Source organism: Cheilinus undulatus, linkage group 12 (genome assembly GCF_018320785.1).
Source record: "Cheilinus undulatus linkage group 12, ASM1832078v1, whole genome shotgun sequence".
Classification (NCBI taxonomy): Eukaryota; Metazoa; Chordata; class Actinopteri; order Labriformes; family Labridae; genus Cheilinus; species Cheilinus undulatus.
The window spans coordinates 18,688,207-18,710,697 of record NC_054876.1 but is presented as its reverse complement, the minus strand read 5'-3'; the positions used below and the strand labels follow the sequence as shown (position 1 = coordinate 18,710,697).

Genomic DNA, 22,491 nt, shown 5'->3' with positions numbered 1-22,491 from the left:
CTCTTTTAGTTCCTTTTTCTGAGCTGGGCCCAGAGAGTTCTAGTCTTTAACAGAGCATGAGTCAGCATGTGGAGGACAGTCATCATATTTCTGCAGGTTGGGATCGTCCTCTGCTGCAGACGGATCTTCAACACACACACAACGAACACCAGACGAGCCAGCAGAGAAGAGTTTCCGTGGGACACCTACCCAGCTTCTTTCCACTCCGCCACTGGAGAAAAATGAATCTGTTCTGTTCATTCTCATACACGATTTATATCCATTATGCCTGTTTGTGTAAGGCATCATCCACCGGAGATAAGCAGTACATCAGAACGTTGCGTCATATGCTGTATAAACTGGTTAATATTTGATTAGGCCAGAACTATTTCCTTACCTCTTAGTTGAGCACCAGACTCTTCCTCCACCAGCGGAGCTCCACTCTGAGTTACAGGCTGGGAACTGAACCTTCTCAGCCTCAGACTGGGCCTTCATTCGCTGACCCTCTACTAGAGATGTTTCAGCCTGTATCAAGGCGCCTGTGGGCTGCCCTGTCTCACTATAGAACCGGCCAATCACCAAACCTGGAGTTACACATGGGAGAGGTCGTCAGCATTGCAAAATAATCAATTGATTACAGTTGAAAATACAGTACAACTTCCAGCTGAGCAAAATTAAACTGAGATTTACATATTCATCTCAAAAAATGTTATTTAAAAGTTAATTTTTTCCTGTGATTTGCTTGAAAAAGTTAAATTTCCATATATATTATAGATTAATCTCATAAAAAGCGAAATATTTGATGACTTGTTCTGTTTTAAGTTGATAATTACGGCTTATAGCTCATGAAAGTCAAAAATCCACTATCTCAAAATACTAGATTATTGTGGAAAAATCTTATTTGCAGAAGTTTACTGAGCCTTCTCTCTCTCATTCTGGTTTAGTACACACAACCACAATCATGGGGAAGACTGCTGACCTGACTGTCGTCTAGAGTAGTGGTTCGTGAGACAGTGACAGGGAGTCGCGGGATGCTTTCCAAAAACCAAGAAATTTAATATGATTTAAAATCATACATCTTATATAAAAATGAGTCAGATTTAAAATAAAAACTTTGTTATAAAGTGATATATGTGCTTAAATGTAAGTAGAAGCAAAAAAAGACCTAAAAAGCAAGTTGCTTTGTGCTACATCATGCACTTGATCCCCCTCAAGGGAAGGTGGGGGTCTCCAATTTCTGAGGCCGTTATTTTGGGGGTCAAGGGCTGAAAAGTGTCTAGAGAACCACCACTTACACCTTTCACAAGGAGGCCACAGAAGGTCATTGCTAAAAGGGCAGGCTGTTCTCCATATTCACAGACAGGTCCAAGAAATGGACAACAAGCTTCATGTTTTTAGTGTGGAACCAATACTGAACCACAAAGGATTTCTTAAAGTGTCTCCCCTTGGGCTAAAGAGAAAAAGGTCTGGACAGTTGCTCAGTGGTCCAAAGTCCTGTTTTCAGAGAGAAGTTAGTTTAAAATTTAATTAGAAAATCGAGGTTCCAGAGTCTGGAGGAAGATCAGAGTTGCACAGAATCCAAGGTGCTTGAAGTCCAGTGTTTTCCATTTCCGCAGTCAGTGATGGTTTGGGGTGCCATGTCACCTGCTGCTGTTGTGACCACTGTGTCCTGAGTCAACACTATCAGCCATCTACCAGGAGATTTTAGAGACCTTCATGCTTGCATCTGTTGAGGAGCTTCATGTAGATACTTTCTTTTTCCAGCAGGACTTGGCACCTGCCCACAGTGCAGCCAAACCACCAGAAACTGGTTTGCTGACCATGGTATTACTGTTCCAAAACTGAACGCCATAGAGAATCTCTGGGGAAATGTTGATGAAGATGAGAGACACCAAACTCAACAATACAGTCAAGCTGAAGGCTGCTATCAGAGCAAACTGGGCTTCATAACACCCCAGCAGTGCCACAGAGTGACTCCATGACAAATCACACTGATAAAATAATATGTGCATACAAGGCCCTGACCAAGTACTGAGTGCATTAGTGAGCATAATTTTCCAGATCAGCATTTCTGTATTAATTTTTTTTTTGGACTGATGTCTTTTAACATTCTAGTATTATGAGATAATGGGTTTTTGATTTTCATAATCTATAAGCCACAATCATCATGATTAAAAGAAAAAAGTCATGAAATATTTCAAAACAAATACAGGTACATCTCAAAAAAACTTAATATCATGAACAAGTTCAATATTTTTTTGTCACTCATTTCAGAAAGTGAAACCCATATATTATATAGACTCATTACACATAGAGTGAAATATTTCAAGCCTTTATTTCTTGAAATGTTGATGATTATGGCTTACAGATAATGAAAACCCAAAATTCTAACCTTGCAAAGCAGATGGATATGCCTGTTTCCTTGTTTTTCACTGGCAAATCCATCTTGCAAAGCTCCCATCTGAACCGTTTGGGCCTGGTTAGAAAGTGACAGGACCAATCAGCGACGAGGGGAAGGACTTTCAGGCGCAGCAGAGTCTGACGTAAACAAGCAGCAGCAAGAGCTGGTGCAGTTATGGAGGAAGAGATTAGAGTCAATGCTGCTAAAGCGCCAGTTTTATCAAAAACTACAAAAGTCGAGTACTTACATGTCTATAGTCGCCATGTTTTGTGTTATTCCTCAGTATCTGCGCATGCGCAGCTTGATAGCAGTTACGTCACGTGTTTTGTTGCTCTGATTGGCCCGTAGAGATGTGACAGACAGAACATTCACCCAATCATAGTCCCAGTTTTTTCAAATCCTCTACCTTTTCTCAGACATTTCCTATTGGAGCTTTTCCAGTGTGTCAGGTTACCAAAATTCAGTGTCTCAGAAAATCAGAATATTGTGAAAAAGTTCACCCTAAGTTCACACCCTAATCAGCTAATTAATTCAAAACACCTGCAAAGGTTTCCTGAGCCTTTAAATGGTCTCTTAGTCTGGGTCAGAAGGCTACACAATCATGGGGAAGACTGCAGACTTGACAGATGTCCAGAAGACAGTCATTGACATCCTCCACAAGGAGAGTAAGCCACAAAAGGTCTTTGCTGAAGAAGCTGGTTGTTCACAGAGTACTGTATCTAAGCATATTCATAGAAAGTTGAGTGGAAGGAAAAAGTGTGGTAGGAAAAGGTGCACCAACATAAGGGATAACCACAGCCTTGAGAGGATTATCAAGCAAAATCCAATCAAATATTTGGGGGAGCTTCACAAGGAGTGGACTGAGGCTGGAGTCAGAGCATTAAGAGCCACTATGCACAGACGAATCCTAGACATGGGCTACAAATGTTGCATTCCTCGTGTCAATCCACTCCTGAACCAGAGACAATGTCAGAAGCGTCTTATCTGGGCTGTGGAGAAAAAGAACTGGACTGTTGCTCAGTGGTCACAAAGTCCTCTTTTCAGATAAAAGTAAATTTTGCATGTCATTTGGAAATCAAGGTCCCAGAGTCTGGAGGAAGAGTGGAGAGGCACAGAATCCATGTTGCTTGAAGTCCAGTGTGAAGTTTCCACAGTCAGGGATGATTTGGGCTGCCATGGCATGCTGGTGTGGGTCCACTGTGTTTTCTGAAGTCCACAATCAATGCAGCCATCTACCTGGAAATCTTAGAGCACTTCATGCTTCCTTCTGCTGACAAGCTTTATGGAGATGCTGATTTCATTTTCCAGCAGGACTTGGCACCTGCCCACACTGCCAAAGTACCAAAAGCTGCTTCAATGACCATGGTGTTACTGTGCTTGATTGGCCAGCAAACTGGCCTGACCTGAACCCCATAGAGAATCTATGGGGTATTGTCAAGAGGAATATGAGAGACACCAGACCCAACAATGCAGATGACCACTATCAAAGCAATCTGGGCTTCCATTACACCTGAGCAGTGCCACAGGCTGATCGCCTCCATGCCACGCCGCATTGATGCAGTAATTCATGCAAAAGGAGGCCCAACCAAGTATTGAGTACATAGAAATGAACATACTTTTTAGAAGCCTGACATTTCTGTTTATTGATCTTATATGATATTCTAATTTTCTGAGTCACAGAATTTTGGGTTTTCATTATCTGTAAGCCATAATCATCAACATTTCAAGAACTAAAGGCTTGAAATATTTCCCTCCATGTGTAATGAGTCTATATAATATATGGGTTTCACTTTCTGAAATGAGTGACAAAAAAATATTGAACTTGTTCATGATATTCAAATGTTTTAAGATGTACCTGTATAAGTAAGGCAAAGTAAGGCTCAAGTTCTGCTAGCTAATTGTGATTGTCAGTGGAATAAAAGTATTATGACACTTCATAAAGGCTAATTTTGTATGAGAGATTTGGTTGTCCTGTGCAAAGAGCTAAAATAAAGGGCTCGAGGAACAAACATCACATACCTACAGTTTGATATTCCCGCTTATAGAAGGCCAGCCAGTCATAAAGGGCCATCACCTGCAGTGGAGACAGACTGGATACATCGTCTGTCAGACCAGTTTCTGTGAAGTCTCCAGTGATATAAGCCCGTGAGGCATCTTTACCTGAAAATCCAAACAGAACATACAGTAGAGTGCAGTAAGATACTAATCTACTTAAGCTGTTTATGTGCCATTATTAGACTTGAATCATGATCCTTTAATAGGTTTGTTAATGCTTTTGGGTGTAATTCAACATCAATCAGTGTTAAAGTCAAAACATCTCACAGTGGTTTAAAATGACAACTAAGGAGGAATACATCCACAAAACACATCAAAAGAGAAAGGGAATCACCTGCCATGCAGTGATAAGCACCACCTGGTCCATAGTGCTTCTGTCCTTCGTGCACATCAAAAACCTGTCCCAGGATAGCCAGGTAGAGGCCCTTGCTGCCTTCCTCCCCGTCGTAAAGGGATAACTCACGCCTGCTCAGGAGCCGCACAGGTGGGCCCTGGTTTGTCTCATGTAAAAATTTAGACAGCCATTCCCAGGGAAGAAACACTACTGCTACTGATAAAAAGGCGACAAACACATAACTCAGCATTATGTTAAGTCATACGGTGAGGCACGTAATAATCTAACATCACATAACGATATGAGTGAACGATATATCCATGACAACAATGCAGGTGCTTCCGTGGTAGAGCTGTATCAGTTCCGAACGAGTGGGGTTTTAGAAGCGACTCCCTAATTTGACGACAGGAAACGGATCTTCATTGAGAGATATTTTGTGCATGCTGATAAGTGCGACTTCGATTTTACCCCCTTATTTCAGTGGGTGGGAGGACTATAATAAAAGGCCAACCTACGAATGCATTTGTTTGTGCAATCTAGAGATAACAGTGGCCTAAGAAGAAATTACGTCTAAAATACTTTATAAATCTTGAAAGAACATTAAAATGATTAAAAAATGTAACATTTCACAAACAAATTAACATTTATCAAACCAAATTGACAAATAAAAAAAACGTAACAAAGCACAAAAAAAAAAAGAAATTTGCATGTAAATTTAAATTTGTTTTGCCATTTGCAAAAGTGTTTTGTTAATTGTAATTTTTCTTATTACAAAGGTTTTTTTGTCTAATGTAAATTTGTTAAATCTTTTGAAAATGTGTTTTGTACATCATACATTTGTGTTGTCTTTTGTAATTTTTTTAATAGGAAATTTTAAATATTTGTTGAAGTGTTTTGTGACATGTAAACTTGTTTCATCTTTTGTAAAAGTATTTTTGTTCATTGTAAACTTGTTTTGTTATTTTTGTAAATGTAAATTTGTTTCCTGAAATGTTTAAATGTTTTCATTGCTGTAAATTTGTTTAAAGTTTTGTAAAACTGTTTCAGACTTTGTATTTTTTTTTTTTTTTTTTTAGCAAGAAATACATAAAATCTTCATATTTTTCACAACACTTATTTGTATTGTCACATCATACATATGCTATGATAAGATATGTGTCAATTTATCATTCATCTATTAGATGTTATTTTTGAAGACAACAATGACTTTGCTTGCTATATCAGTACTTATAATTTTAATTTAATAGTATGGTACAGAAGAAAAACTTCTTTTTTATTATTATTTTACTCGTTGTGAATAAAAGAAAAAAACGGTAACCAATTAGTAAAAATGTGAAAAGCATTCTGTAGGTAGAGACATTACCAAACATTGCATTGTTCTAAAAAAAGTGAAGATTGGGTATACAATCATGAAAATGATCATGAGAATAAATAAGTAAAGGCTCAAAACACTGAAAAAACTGACTAAGTTAAAAAAAATTATAAAGCAACTAAGTGAAGAGTTGAGTTGGGAACTGAAAAACCAGGCTGTTGCTAGGTTGAGCCAAATGATCCGACTCGCCAAATAGAGCCGATATTCTCATCGTGAACCCCCTACAGCGCATGCGCAGAATATTACGCAAAGGACGTTTTTGGCCAAGCTGACGTACTGTACGTCAATGCGGTAGTAGTGAACGGCAGAGCCTTAGCTGTAGGTTAGAGAGAGGTCTGTGTACAGACCGGTTCTCAAAATTGACACCCAGTGGGCCGCAGAGATTTTCGGGGGAGCCGTTGGTCGGTGAAACAAACATGGGAAACGCGGAGAGTGGCTGCGGGGGCGGCAGCGGCGACGAGGAAGACGTAGAAACGGAGAGTCCCGGTTTCGCGGAAGACAGTCCGGCCTCTGCGGCCACTGGCGGCGGAGGCTCCGGCTCTGGGAGGAGCGGAAGGGGATCGAATAACCTGCCTGTGCCCACCGGCGGACCACCTAGCCCCGGGGTCCTCCTGGAGCAAGTGAAACTAAGAGAAGCTGCGGCTCGTATTAGTGACTCAGGAGTCGCCATTCAGGAGTCTGTCCTGGCAGGGAATGAAGGAGTCCTGGTGCGGTGGTTGGAGGACCGGTTAAACCGAGGAGAGGAGTCTGTCAATGTGGAACAGTTTTGTGAGATGTTGGAGAGCAGAGACGCCCCCAGAGATGAATGTGAAGAGGTATACAGACAGAAACGTGCCTCCAACATGGGGAATGTCTCTACGGGGCTAGGCAACATGTAGAGTTTTTCAGATATACTTTGAAATAACCTGTAGATCAAAACAAAAACATTCATGTCTATATAGATTATGTTAATATCGAATTAAAAATAGTTTACAGGCCTAATGATCAGTAAAATGTTTGTTTACAATAGGACCAATGAACAGTAAGATGCTAACTGATCACATGGTTGTTAGAAATCTAAATTAGGAATTATGTTCATTATATTTTATCTTATGTAGGATATTAGTAGTTCATGAGACCGATAACTGATATTTGGAACCAATGTGCATTTGTTATGACATACAAAATGCACCTTATTTGGCAAAAGTATAATTGCCAAAACATGAAGGATAACAACTCAGCCCTAACTATTAGCATGATTGACAGAGCAACACAGTAACAGCAGGAATACAGGAAGTGATGACATAAGCTCATTGTGTTGGTGGCACCCAGGCTTGAGTGTTGATTGGCTAGTACTCACATGACTAGTCAATCAGATTGTGTTGTATACAGGACGTTTAATGAGACTGTAGAGAGTGAAAGTAAAGCCAGAGGGGAAAACACATTTAGCAGTGGAACCAAAGTAGAGCATTTTTTTTATTGATTAACTTTATCGATTATCAGTAAGGTGAAATGCTGATACCCATAATCAGCCAAATTCCAAATATCAGCCCCAATAATCAGCCAGGCTAATAATCAGTCCATTCCTAATACGTGCCAGATATTTGTGCAGTTATGCTGTCTTTCTTTTACTAAAAAATAGGCCTAAAGTTCATTAAGTTTCTGTATTTTTGATACTACTGGTGTTTAGAATAATGGAGATTTTTTAGAGATGCACGATATTATCAGTATTGACAGTATGAACATTTCTGCTGATATTTGCAACCAATGTTTTTGCTATCAAAATCTGCCTTTATTAACTGTAAATATTGGCCATATGAATAGATAAGTAAGTTGAGTTTTAGGCAGGACAAACAGGCTTATGTCAGCTCAAGTCTTCCTCTTTATTCAACATTTAAAAGTGAGTTTTAGGACTAAAATTTGTTCATCTTTAAACTTTAAATTGTGTGTTTTAAGGACTGAAGTTTTAGGTCCAAATTATATTTAGATATCGAAATTATATCCAAAGAACTCTCTTCCAACTATGAAAAACCTATATTTTCACCAAAGACATGCATACCTTAAAACTACTTTGACATTATTGCAAAGCTGCCAAACTGAACAAAAGAAGCAAAAAAAGCATGATTCCTGCACAGAACTTCCAGACATAAGCTTATTCTTTCGCTGGACCGTATACTGACTCATTTCCAGGAAAGGGGCACATGAGACAATTTTTATGATTCCGCTGGAACAGCTATTGTTTGGTGTATTCATGGTAATTCTTGGCTGAATTTAAAGCATTTTGAATGCACTCTTGATGATGCCACAAGGCACACGAAGTTGCCACCCTGGTTGAGTAATTTTGGTGTGTAGGATGTCAGCAAATATCCAATATCGTGCATCCCCAGAGATATTAGCATTTGAAACACATAGTATTTAAGAATATAGGAAAATATGACAACCTAAATATACAGAAATGTTGATTGTGCTTTTATTCAGTTTTTGGTGATTTAAAATTACCCTATATTAAGTTCTATTTTTGTTGCTGTGGTATCAAACACGTTTCAATATTGTTTGATTTTTAGTGGAATCATATCAAAGTTTGTAATTCTGGTTATTTGATCTGGTAAATCCAGATATGCATCATTAATCACCATTCAGCTATAAGATACAATCTTTGGTCTCTATCGCTCAGCCACATGCCATTATTATGAGTGTCATGTTTATTCCTGTTCCATCCCAAGTGTTTACAGCCATGCCCATTTCTGATTACTGATTAAGAGCTATGATTACATCATGAAGTCTATAATGAAAACCTGATATCTTGTAATCTACTTCATAATCTTTAGGGTGTGTACGGGTAAAAACACTGTCATATTGTCCCTTTTGCCTGTCAGGTTAGCTGTCACTGGGTTTTTAGCTCTGGCCTCTTGTAAGCATGACATATTGCTTTTGTTGTCTGTTGTGTGACATCCGTTGTTTGAGCAAAGGTTGCAGATGAATGGGTAAACCAATGAATGTGTACTTTAGTCTGCAATTGGCTTTGTGTAGGTAGACATGGAATGTCACAGCCACACTTTGAATAACACGTTGGTTCATGTGAAAATCACACCTTCATATGATTTAAAGCTCATACCTACCTTTGTTCTTGTAAAATAAAAAGGTGTTTCACTGAGCAGACATAAATATGTATGTCTTGAAAATAAATAATGAGAATTTTGTCTGCCACACAAAGGATTGTTTTTAATTGTGTCCATATCTCAGGTGTCATGATATAAACTGTTTCTGTCTGTGTCTCAGGCCTTTGGACAGTTCGATGCAGAGGGGGATGGTGTGGTGGACGTTGAGAGCATGCTGATTGCTCTGAAGAACTCCAACGGAGCTAATCTAAAGGGAGAGCTAAGTCATGTGATAAGACAGCTTCAGGCATGCTCCCTAACTCCAGGTATGAGATTTGATTTGGTTACCTGGATGCACAAGGCCAGCGTCATTTGAATAGTCGTTATCAGCAGCATGCAGAAGAGCTAACCTTGTGTATGTGGCCTCTCTTTCTCGTTTTTCTTTTGCATAGGTTTTGTTGACATATTCTCCAAGACCAAAGACCGGTTAGGGGCACATGCCTCTAAGATCCTTAAGTTCCTGCACAGGAATCGTATTCCCAGCAGTGCCATACCTTTCCCTATCCTAGAGGGCTACAACAGTATCTGCACCATGAGGTCCAGCGTGGTCCAGGACTACTTAGAGTTCCTCTTGCAGAAGGAAAAAGGTGAATAGAAGACTTTGGATAAAACCTGAATAATCAGTGTGAAGGCTTAATATGGGATATTCTACATTTAAGCACAAATCTAGTATACCCTATCAAAATGTATTGTGGAGTAATGACTCCCAAAAAAATAAAACTCTCTCTGGGTTTGTTGTTTTCAGCTCCCTGTTCATGCTGATTTGATTGCACAACCTTCAGCTTGTTTATGTGTTAATCAGAGGCTCAAACATGTTTTATATATGTTTAATTTTTCATGTTAAACCCTCCCCTTCCAACCTTAATACCCTTACCGTGTCAGGGAAACAAGACAGCACTGCCCACTGAGGGACACCACATTTGGAGGCATGAAAGTAGTAAGACTGAAGGATAATGATTAACCTTTCCAAACTTTGGCCTTAAAAGACAATCAGAGAACATCCAAATAAACTCTAAGAGAAATATTTTTTGATTCCGATTGATTGGCCCACAGAGATCGTTTGTTTTGGCCTAAAAATCTGCTCTGAAAGTTGCTTCATAAGCCTTTAAACTTTACGTTTCTGAGTCTTCCAAGGTGATTTTCAGGAGTACGATTAAGTTTAACATGCATCTTAAATTGTGTAACTCCCGCTGCCACACCGGGACTCTCCTAATCTGTGTCTGTTTCTTTCAGATATGGATATCCAGTACCGAGCAGAGCTGGACCGTGATCCAGAGGTGGACAAGGTGAAGGTGGTCACGCAGTGCTACAGCACAATCGAAGCTTCATCCAACGTCGCCGACATAAACAAGATGACTAATGGGGAAACTTCGTCTTTTTGGCAGTCGGACGGCAGTGCACGCTCACACTGGATAAGGCAAGGACCTATCCTCTATAAAATCTGACTAGTTTTCCTTGTGTTATCCTAGGAGGACTTTTGTCCCAACTTGTATGATCTGCTTCGAGCCAGAGACTCATCTCTTTTCTATCCCCAGATTGAAAATGAAACCAGATGTGGTTCTGAGACGTCTTGCCATTGCTGTGGCTTCTAATGACCACAGCTACATGCCTCAGCTGGTCTCTGTTGCTGTCGGGAGGAACCGATGTTCCCTGCAGGAGATCAGAGACATCCGCATCCCCAGTAATGTTACGGGCTACGTAGCTCTCCTGGAAAACGCCAACATCACACACCGTTGTGAGTATCAGTTGTCTGTCTGTCTGCTTTGTTTAGGGTTCTTTTTTGATAATATTTTTTGGTAATTTTTAATACCCCTAACCCTAACCCTGTTATGTGCACCCCTCTTGTGAGATCAGTTTATGTTGTCCTTTCCAGAGACGCATTTTAGCTTTAGTAAGTTATACACTTGTTTAGTGGCTAATAAAGAAAGGCAAGCTTCTTTTTCATTTGCCTTCAAAAATCCCTGCCTGGGATTAAATTTAACCAATGTTTCTGTATTTTAGCAAGATACCTGTTTGTTTTTTCTTTTCTTAGCTGATGTAGGGAGTTAAAACAAGGATTTCCATCTTCTCGTTCTGGTCTCAAAGGGATTTTTAGCGAAGCCAGTAGGATATACTGGCCCCTTAACTTGAAATTTTTCAGCTAAACAGAACCTTTTTACAGACCTCCTTCAAGCCCTCTCAGTCCTGCTCTGTTATGGACTGAAATCTGTTTGAAATACCACCCACAGCTGAACGAAGCACCCTTCATCAAGGTGTAGAGATTAGAAACAGCAGCAAGCTTTAGGATGAACTCCTTACACTCTTTGGAACATTGGTCTAATTTCAAACAACTAATATTTAACCTACATCTATATCCTTAGTCCAGTCCAACTTAGTGGGAGTGTGAGGCTCCATCTGCCCTTAAGTTCTCAAAATATGATTTGCACATAAAATCGGGAATCAACATGTACTGGATAGCTTATGAAAATGTTTACAGGGAGTTAAGAACAAATCTGAAGGCATTTGACACGTTTGTCCCTTTTATGTGGGTCCTGTGGTGACTCAAATTTTTTTTTCTGAAAGATTTAAGTAGGAGAGACTCTAAAAAGGATTTGAACCACTGGTCAACATACTTGTCTGTTAGACAGACTCATTAAAGAGTCACTTAACTCAAAGGACACTTTTTCAGTTAAAAAGTGGTGTGTTGGTATTTAGAGGTGATGTTGAATAATTCAGCTTCAGTAGGGTTATTATATTTAAATTTGACATACTGTGTTATATTACCAATCCTGAATTAAATGCCACTGTGTGTGCATAATGACTGCCCTTTAGCACAGTATTTAAGTTAGTAAATGAAATATATTCTAATATTAAGGTCTGAAATATTATATAGTTGTTCTTAAGGCATTCTTTAAAAATCCAGGAAAGATGTATTTTAGCTGCAACTTTTTGCTGAAGTTACCCTTAACATCTTCAGAAAAATGTCATATTCTCTTCTTAATCTCTATTTGCATCTGCCCTTTATAAGCTAAGTCAGCACTGGTGCAGACTGGCTGTTCAATAGTCTTCAGCCCACTCACATTTAGATGTTTTGGATAGCACTCAATATGTTGAACCTTTCTTGAAGCAAAAGAGTGATATGTTTAGGAAGAAGGTGTAGGGTTGGTTTGAGAAGACTGTAACTCACAAGCACTATTTTTACTAAAAGTAAACTGTACTTATGAATTATGTAACATCAAGTGAGAATCTGCAGAGCCTGTCAGCTCTGAGTACTAACAGGTAGATGTTAGCAAAGGTTCAAATAATAATGAAAAAGTGAGCAGTGCATTACAGAATAGTTCAGTAATTAATGTCACAACTGCAAGTACTTCAAACTACACAAGGGGATTTGGGCCACAGGTGAAGAATAAAATAATGCGGTGCACTTCAAGAATAAAGTCGAAAAGGCAAGAGAAAGGTTGAGATCTCAAGAAAGTCGAAATACACTTTCAAGAAAAAAGCTTAAGTTTTGAGGATAAAGTCAAAGCTCGTTACTAGAACAAACAGAAGATCTTAGAAAACCCCACTGAGTTTATGAGCTAAAAGAGAATAAATTTGTTTGTTGTTAAATCCAGTTCTGTTGTGTAGTTTCACATCTTCATTGATACAAGGCATTTTGTAGAGGCGGTCAAGATTCACAGTTTCTTACTGGCTTCAGAACTATTTCCACAGGAAATGTATTACCTGTTGACCTCTGATAATTCATGAATCAGTCTGGAACGTCAGTGTTTGGTGTGATGCATTCTGATGGGATAATGTAAACAAATTTACCAAAATTGTTATAGTAATAAGCTTTAACTTTATTCTCGTTACTTAAACTTTTTTCTTATCATTTCGACTTGGATCTTAAAGTGTACAGCATTATTTTTTCCTTCACCCTTGGCCCTAATCCTCCTCAGTATCAAACTGATTGTTTATCATCAGGGATGAGCTGTTCAGGTGCATTTCCACCAAGCAGTTGGTTTGGTTCAGCACAGTTTGGTCCCGTAAACCACCATCTTGCTTGCGTTTCCACAGCTTTCTACAGAAAATTAGAACCCGCCACCAGCCAAATGCTCTTATTTTTGAGCTGTGTCTGGTGAATTTGCTCAACCTACCAGCCACTGATGTAGGCAAATAAAAGTAACATAACATCATGATTTTGTGGTGGTAAACAGCATGAATTGAGTCTCACTTTTACTTGTTTCTACCAACTTTATGACGAGAACTGATCAGATTGACCAAAGGACCCTGCCTCCTCCTCTTTGTGTCAGAGCTGCTGTCAAATGTCTACCGTCAGCTGTGTGCTGGGATGGTTTGATTCAGTATCATATGATTAGTGCAGGAACTGGTCTACCTGCTTGAGGTGTTTTTAAACCAATGTATCGCTAGTTTTAATTCCAAGACAGTCAAAAAAGTCCTGGATTCCAGCATGAGGTTGCAGGAATCATGCATAAAATATTTAAGTCTCTTGAGTCTGACACTCATAATGCAGGAAAATGCTGCATGAATTTATGGTGCCCCCATATGTCATGTTGCAAACATTTGCATGGATGGGTATAGGACAAACTGATAGTTTGAAATGAGTGACAGTTTGGATAATTGGTTCACTAACTCCCTCTTAATTTACTGATCTTTACTGAGAAACAAGGTCTAGAATACTGAACTATAACACTGAAACTAAAAACTATAATTCTTGATTTTCATGTTACACCTCATCTCATCATTCTGCTTGTAAACAATAAAGTGGCTTGTTAAAAATGTGAGTGATTTTTGAATCCACCGGCTAAAGTGGCAGGCAGGAGAAGAAGTTAATTTCCAACCCTGTACCATACCCTTACTTGGTAGGCAGGGGTGTAAGTCTAGCTCCACACTTTAGGGTAGGATAGGGATAGTTGGTACCCTAACAGAAGGGGGCCTAAAAGTAGGATGTTATGTACTGGCTGTTTTGAAACCTTTGCTAAGTTTTTAATAGAGATGTACTGATTTTGAATGTTAGAGCTGATACCGATACTAATGTTCAACAATTTAGCCAATGGCCAATGCTTACACCAGTGTTTTTTCATTACTTCTTCCTGTGGTGCCAACATTTTCTTATGATTGAATATGAAAACAGATGAGAGTTTGTCCAACAGGTCACTTATTCTGCCCAATAAAAATCTCTCTGTCTCTCTGTTTGATTCAACAGCTAGGCATGTTAGATTCAAGCATCAATTTGATTAGACAGACAGTTAAACATTTGGCAATGGTTCATCCATCCATCCATCTTCTTCCACTTACCTGGGGTCAGTTTGCGGTGGCAGCAGGCGAAGCAGGTCAACCCGGACGTCCCTCTCCCCCGCAATATTTTCCAGTCCCTCCTGGGGGATTCCAAGGTGCTCCCAAGCCAGATAGGATATATAATCCCTCCAGTGAGTTCTGGATCTGCCTCAGGGTCTCCCCCCAATTAGACATGCCTGGAAGACCTCCACAGGAAGGCGCCAAGGAGGCAATGGTTAATGCCACATTATTTGTAGACAAGGCAATATTTGCCATTACAAACGCTGGATCAATGCATCTGTGCATTCTTACATTTGTGGAAATGCAGCCGTCATTTTCTGCTCAGAATAAGCTGACAGTGTACAAAACAGCCATAGGCAAGGTGAGACATAGTTAAGTCGTTTGTATTAAAAAGCCGCCCTTTGCATGATTATATCGGTGCAAATCAGTTTGTTTTCAGTCAAATTCAACAAGGTTTCTTAATATTTCAGGTTAAAATTTAGTTTTAGTTGCAGTCAGACTTTTAATTGGTTAATACATCCCGTCTTACATCAGTATGCGTTTTGCTTCCCTAAATCTTTTTGTGGTATGCCTCTCTGGCTTTTTATTCTCAAAATGAATTGTGAAACAAATATTTGTATCATCAAATCCATCAGTCAGCTAACTGCATCATGTCTAACAAATCCCAGACATCCAAATCAACATTAAGCGGTGCCTGAGTGACGGATGTGACACGCGGATTCATGGCTTGAAGACTCTGGGTTATCAGATTACCAAGAGTAAAGAGGTGTCTGTGTCAGATGCTTCGGCCATCTGGTACCTGTCTCTCCTCACCTCGCTGGTCACAGCATCCATGGAGACGAACCCTGCGCTGGCTCAGACCGTCCTTCAGAGCACGCAGTAAGACTTACACTTGTGATTTTGTATTTATCATGTGCATTATTTTGAAGGAAACGATGCTGCTGTGGTTGAGTTTCTGAGGGTTTTCATGTGATGTTTTTTTCAGAAAAGCCTTACAACACATGCCACCACTGTCCCTAACGCCATCATCCACAGAGTTCCCCAAGTTCTTCTCTCTAAACATCCTGGAGGAGGTGGATGGATTTCTTCTCAGGATAGCAGAGTAAGATGATTACATCAGCACACTTACTCATCACTGAGCTCATAATGCTGACATCATCAGAGTGAGAACAGGCCAAAGTCAGAGTATTGATTCAGTGGAGGATGACACACTTTTTCCACTTCATTTTATTTTCTATATCCTTCAGTGGTGGGCATCAACAGCAACAGCATAACCTGAATATTCTGCTCACTTAAACATAGGAAATATTTCAGTATAGATGTCAGAGGAGCATGATGGCTATTTCTCTACAAATATCAACATAATACAGGTAAGCTGATTTCAAGTGGGAAATGAGCTCAATTAAAACATAGAGATGTGCAGGTAGAAAGGCTTACTTGCACACTATTTTGCCCAAGTTCATGTTTTTATCTTGAAGATACAGGACCTTATTCAATTCTTCAGTTGTCATAGGCTGAAGAAGAACTTGTTGTTAGCTACACATATGTGAATATATTGTGACTGCCATGTGTCCCATGTATTAGCTTGGTGCATCAGCTGTGCATGTCCTCAGAACTGATGCATTGCAGATGCAAGATACAATATGCCCATGTGGTGGTATGACAGTCAACACAGCAGCAGAAACAATGGCAGCTGAAGATTTTAAAGACATACTAATGAACCAAATCTACAGCTCTCCACATCATAAAGATATTTTATGGTCACTGCACAGAGACAGAAAGGGCTGTCAAACTCGCTGGGACAGATGGACTCTGTTGCAGCCATACAAGGTGGTGACAGAGTACAGTCAAGTGTAGTTTAGTTTTTATTAAATACTCAGAGGAGGACAAAATTATTAGCCCACCTATGAAAGTTTCATTTTTCAAGTATGTCCCAAGTGCTGCTAAACTTTTACAAACATCCTAGTTTTATTTTGAAAGCTTGCATTATTTACTTTGCACACAGAATCAAACTTATTTCACAAAAAAACAAAATCTAACAGTCTCCAAATTATTGGCCCCTCTGATGCTAATAGTCAGTTGTGTCTCCTTTTGCTGGATAACAGCAGGCAATCATTTGTTGTAGTTGTTTGTTGGGTTATTTAACTCTCTTCTTTCTCCAAATATAAGCAAAGTCTCGATGGCCAAAGAGCTAGTTTAGTTTCATCTGACCAAAGGACATGCTTCCAGTATTCATAATCCTTCTCCAAGTTGTCCTTAGCATACTTCAGTCTGGCTTGAAGGTGTCTCTTCTGCAGAAGTTTCTCTTGGTCTGCAACCTCACAGTCCATTCCTGTGCAGGGCTTTAGTGATTGTCGTCTTTGAGACTACAATTCCTGACTTGGTTAAGTCCTTCACCAGTGTCTTGGCAGTTGTTCTGGGGTCTTTAGACACATCTCTCACTAGTTTTCTTGCCAGAGTCTTTGAAATCTTTCTCTTCCTATTTCTGCCAGACTTGTTCTGTACTGTGTGTCTCTCATTGAATTTCTTGATGATACTTCTCACATCAGTTCTTGACACTTTGAAATGCTGTGATAACTTTGTATATAATTCTCCTGCTTTGTGAGCATCAACAATTCCTTTCCTGAAGTCTAAACTGATTTCTTTTGTTTTTGCTGTGATGCTTTCTTGTGACAGCTCAGGCCCTTACTTAAGTTTTTATACTGTGTGTAAATATGAAGATAACCCTCAGTTTTTATTTGATTTTACTGCTTTGAGCATTGCGGAGTTGTCATTGCACAACAGTGGTTTGTACTGGGGCTCAACAAAAAGGTCAGTTCTAAAGGAGGGTAATAATTTTGACCCTGATAGTTTCGTTTTTTGTGAAATAATTTTGTTTCTGTGTGCAAAGTAAAATGTAATCATCCAAAATAAACCAGGATGTTTTGAAAAGCTGTGTTAAAATTCCCCTGCTCTGTTAGAAAGCACCTAAAAAATGGTTTTGCTCTGTGCAGTTTGTGGAAAAGGGCTGTTTACACCTTTACTCAGCACTCAGCCGTGCTTTCATACTGATTGAGCACAGTTTTGTCTAGATGAAGATAATGGACCAGAAGGAGAGAAAAACTTATTCAGGTGTAGAGTGAAGCCAGACTTTAATACAAGTTTCATCATGAATGAAGCAAACAAGAAAAACTCAAAGTAAAAATCAACAAGCCTGCATCCTTACTGAGCGTAAAGGCTCCAGACCGTCTCCACACGTGGATGAATTGTTGAGCTGCTGAAAGCCTAGACCAACTTATCTCCTGTTTATATTGATAATGATGATAAAGTACCGCTGATCCTTTGTCTGTAGGTCATACAGAGGTTTTCCTGATCAATGGAAATGTGTCATCTCTTCAGGGTTTGTGCAGGTGCTTGATCTCCTTGAAAATGCTTCAGTTTTAATGTTGTTTCCACAGTTTGAAAAGTACTTGGATTTCAGATAAACTTCTTGAAAGTGCTTGAAATTTGATTTATGCCTCTTGTGATAAAAACAGCTATTTGACTGAATGATTTGGTGGTGAGATAAAATCAGTCTGAGGGTCTTAATATAGAAATAATTGATATAACATTTATTGTATTCATCTAAATAAGAGGAATATTATTCAGTTAGCAAGTAAACTTGAGGCATCAGTCATCATTTTCCACAGTGCATCACATTTATACTTTCATGAAGAAGTCATTAAAACTCATACTATTTGCTTTGTCAAATGTTTATATTCATTATATATTGACATTAATCTATAGACTGCTATTGTAAAACACCATTTTGGCTGTCAAAAGCAAGATATCCATTTTTAAATGATGAGGAAATGAAATCATATTTTAATGTTAAATGTGTTGTATGTAGGCTTAAAAGCATGCCTTGAAGGTGCTTGAATTTAACCTTGGTAAATGTGTCTCAGCCCTGTCTTATTAATCCTACAGTGCAGTAAACACCTGGTCTCAGCAAATGGTTATTGCTTCACTTGTGCTGGTGTTTGTCAATTTGACACTTTTTGCAGAGTCTGATTTGCATAGAAAGGAGCCAGTTTTCCTAAATGACATGCATAATGACTCATTTTAATACAGGTGAACAGCACCAGGGTACAGATTCACTGTTTGAACTACAGTGCAGATGAGGGTGTATTTAACCGTTTGTGTGCATTTTGTGAAGTAGAAGCTGTCTTTTTGACTCGTTTGCAGAGGTTTAGAGGGCGTAAAAGCTGCACGATCCTGTTGTGAACCAGGGCCACAGAATACAAAATAGTGGCCCTTGCCCCAATTTGATTGATTTCCTGTTTTAAACAGACTTTGAGAACAGATGATAGGCAATGACTGTTTGACAGTATTATCAGTAGTAGGTCTTTGTTCTGATCAGGGGTGGAAAGCAACTAATTACATTACTCAAACTATTGAATAGTTTTTGGGTTCTTGTACTTTCTGAGTACATCTTCAAATCAGACCAGGCTATAGACTCACAGTAACGGTACTTTTACTTGAGAACAATACTCTTGCCCTTTTTCCTCCTCTGTTGACTACACAGTAGCATGCACAGAGGGAATGATTCCACATCACATCCCAGAACAGCTGTTGTACACAGCAAAAACTGGAGTGTTGATCTCTCTGGGTTGAACATTTTAAAGTTGATTTTTACTCCTAAAGTATAATTTCAACTCCATTTTCAGTGAAAAGGTCTTCAGTGTTAAAGTTAATTGACGGTGTTGGTCCACCAGTGTTAGTTCAGCTCTGTAAACAGTCAGCTGAACTAAGCTCCATCCACTGGGATTTCAAATCGGGGGGGGAAGTATGGGTAGAGTTCCCATCATGCTCTTTGGAAGTGTTTAGAACTGTGTTGTATGTGTTTAGTTGTGTTTAGATGTTGCCTGTTGTGAGTGATCCGTGCTTGGGTTCTTCTGCTCATGAGACTGATGAATTGCTGTATTTGATGTGACATATTTGCACCATGAGTGAAGTTATCCACTGAGTTAGAGTCGTTGACTGTGACTTTATGTGTTCTTAAAGGGCACATATATTTTAAAATACTTAAGTTTACAAAGAATAGTTTAACTATATGCACTATGGACTAACATAGACAACTTGAAAGTGTTAAATCTAACTCCATATAAGTTTAATTAATACTGTCAAAATTACCCGGTACTTTATTATAAAGGTGTGGCTTTATCTGAACAACCTGGTTGGAGATCTTTTCTCTTGTTGTAGTCAGTACTTAAAGTAAACTGTGAATTAAATACTTTTTACTTTTACTTGAATGAATTTATAGACTGGTACTTGTAATTTTCTGAAGTAAATTTTAACCAGAGTAACTACTTTTTCTTGAGTTCTATAGTCATGTACTTTTTCCCCTTTGGTTATGTTGTAATGCACCAGATAGATCTAGAGAGTTATCAAAATGCTGTTGTAACATCTTCCTTTTTCTTAAAAAGAGAATTGATAAAGGAGGTGCAAACCAGTCCTGAGACTCAGCAGGAATAGAAATGTAAAAAGCTGATTTTTCCCTTCTGTCATTGATCTTGATTCAAAGTAGTTTCAGCCAAATTAAACTATGAATTGACAGAGTCTGACTTCGAACTGAAAAAAGTTTTTAGTTCACCATAATTCTTCATAATCTAATTGAATTCCATTAAATCTTCAACAAAAAAAATGCACAGTCCTTTTTACATGAAGAAATTCTGCCCTTATTTCATCTGGCTTCAACAATATGAAGTAGATGAGTAAATTGCGGCAACCTAGACCAAAGTTGCCATTACTTTTGGTTTGGCACATTTTGGATACTGTGTATTCAAAACTTTGCAACCTCTATAATCTCAGTAATAAATATACGAAAAAAAGAGAAAAAAAGACTGAGAAATCATAAAACACGTGCAGAAAAGGAGTTAATCCGTCTGCAAACTGTTTGAATTGCACAAAAACTCTGACATTTCCAGATATTTGCTTGTTTTTCTGGCTATTTAGAAAGTGTGCAGTTTGCCTTTGATTTTTCTGATAATCAAAAATAAAAATTACTCATTATTGACCATTTAGACCTGAATTCTTGTTACTGTGTCACAAAACAAGCATCAATTATTTTATTTTACCTGATATCAAACGGAAGTTTAAATTTCTGGTATGATGCCAACCTAGCACTGAGTAATAGAAAGGACAGTGCAACAAATATTGTAGTTTTACATGTATAGTATTGTGCAGAACTTTTAGACATGTTTGGGCTCAAAACTGAGGCTTAAGGAAGGCATAGATTGACAGAACCCTGGTCATGCTCTGGATGTCCTTGCACATTGAAGGATGAGAAAATAATCTGTTAAAAAACTAACAAAGTCCACACCTTTAGGGTGAAATAAAGCTGGTTGTAGCGAGTTAGCACAGCCTAGGATACCATAAAATGGTTGTCATGAGCCCCTGGTTATTCTGTGGACCCCAAAAAAGGGCCCAAAAACTGTCAGCTGTCTCCAGGTGCCCTGGGTGATGTGATGAATCCTTAGTGCCTTGTATGTTTAAAACTTATGCACATGACTGTATTTGCACACAAGTGTATTTTTGATATTTTTTAAGATTTGAAGAGACATTAAGAGCATATCACTAATGAAATAGTATGAACAGAGGTATTTGGGTGTCTGATTATAAATGATAAGGTCCTTTAACTAACTTTTTTTCTTTTTTTTTTGTATAGTTGTTGTGTGAGTCCTGACGCAGAGCTGACCCTCCTTGCCTTCGCTCTGGCCCGGGGCAGCGTAGCGAAGGTGCTCCAGGCCCTGTCCTGCATCAGCGACCACTTGGAGGCCGAGTACAAGGCCTCCGCCCTCATCATGTCCATGGCCTCTGTCAGACTGCGACTACTTAATCGCAACGGTAACGTGACCAGCCCTCCTTCCCTCTCACTCACAGGACAACATCTGAAACCACAGACGTGGAAGAGAAAGTGCTTAGTCCACACGGAGCAGATGCATTAGTGGAGTGTGCAGTGGAAAATTGCTAATTCTGTTACAAAGCTGCAGTTCAATGTTTCCGAGTAGAGGAATGAAATATGAACCTGCATGGAAAATGATCAGATGATTAGATATGTCAGTGAAAATGTGCTGTCTTATAGATGGATGTCTAATTACAGGGAAGCCCCTCCAGCTGCATCTGCAGGCCTGTGATGTGAAGAGTAAAGAGGAGAAATCAGGACCAGAGAACATGCTCACAGAAACCTCCACTGGAGACGGTATAATGGAAACCAGCCTTATTCAATAAAGAATAATAGCACCAGACTCATACTTTATCCTGACTTTGCACACAGCCTTAATAAAATCTGGATGTTTTTGTCCCTCTGAAGGTTTTCTCACAGAAAGTGGCAGGAAGAAGGCCAGTGTGATTCTGTCAACAGAAGACCAGAGTAACTTCCAGGTCACTCAGATGAAGATCAAAGTGAGGCACCTTTTCCTCTCTACTGATTTTGTCACTGGCAGCAATAAAGGTGTTTTTTAACATGACACTAACTGTCTGATCTCTGTGATTAAGGTGCGAAAAGGAGCCATTGGAGCAAAATGCGGCTTGGTGTTTGTCTACAAGGAGGAGGATTCGTTTGATGCTGAGAAACATTTCAAGAGGTTTAAAAAGTATGACTCCTGGGACTACAAAGCCTACAAAGAGTTTGTACAAGACAGGTAAGGGTGCCTTTAAAATGTTTTACAATTTATCATGCCTCTAAGGCATGCATACTAATGCACTATATGTCCTTTGAGAGCACCTAAAGTCACAGACAGGAACCCTAACTCAGTGGATAACTTCACTCATGGTGCAAATGTGTCAAACAACAAAAACATCAACAACAAACCCCCAGAAATCCCCCAACAATTCAAAATGTACTTAAAAATATACAAGTACATGATAAAAATGACTCAGTTACAGTAATGTGAGTAAATGTAATTAGTTACTTTCC

The 22,491-nt window shown here is 39.1% G+C and overlaps 2 protein-coding genes across 2 annotated transcripts in view; one reads left to right on the top strand and one right to left on the bottom strand.

The window, feature by feature from the left end:
- Positions 1-4: 4 nt before the first annotated feature.
- On the bottom strand, positions 5-5,124 carry LOC121518754 (neuferricin). Its single transcript, XM_041801322.1, has 4 exons — positions 4,770-5,124; positions 4,400-4,540; positions 377-563; positions 5-211 (listed from the first exon to the last, which is right to left on the bottom strand). The coding sequence occupies exons 1-4, from the start codon at positions 5,017-5,019 to the stop codon at positions 40-42; spliced, it is 750 nt and encodes a 249-aa protein (XP_041657256.1). The 5' UTR covers positions 5,020-5,124; the 3' UTR covers positions 5-39.
- Positions 5,125-6,451: 1,327 nt separating this feature from the next.
- zzef1 (zinc finger, ZZ-type with EF hand domain 1) overlaps positions 6,452-22,491 on the top strand; it is a 64,937-nt gene continuing 48,897 nt past the window's right edge. Inside the window, exons 1-11 of the mRNA XM_041800974.1 lie at positions 6,452-6,956; positions 9,400-9,544; positions 9,671-9,865; positions 10,512-10,695; positions 10,814-11,013; positions 15,224-15,434; positions 15,541-15,657; positions 21,241-21,419; positions 21,676-21,774; positions 21,886-21,977; positions 22,071-22,216. Coding sequence (XP_041656908.1) covers positions 6,558-6,956; positions 9,400-9,544; positions 9,671-9,865; positions 10,512-10,695; positions 10,814-11,013; positions 15,224-15,434; positions 15,541-15,657; positions 21,241-21,419; positions 21,676-21,774; positions 21,886-21,977; positions 22,071-22,216 — 1,967 coding nt within the window. The 5' untranslated portion in view covers positions 6,452-6,557. The remainder of the gene's footprint in view (positions 6,957-9,399; positions 9,545-9,670; positions 9,866-10,511; positions 10,696-10,813; positions 11,014-15,223; positions 15,435-15,540; positions 15,658-21,240; positions 21,420-21,675; positions 21,775-21,885; positions 21,978-22,070; positions 22,217-22,491) is intronic.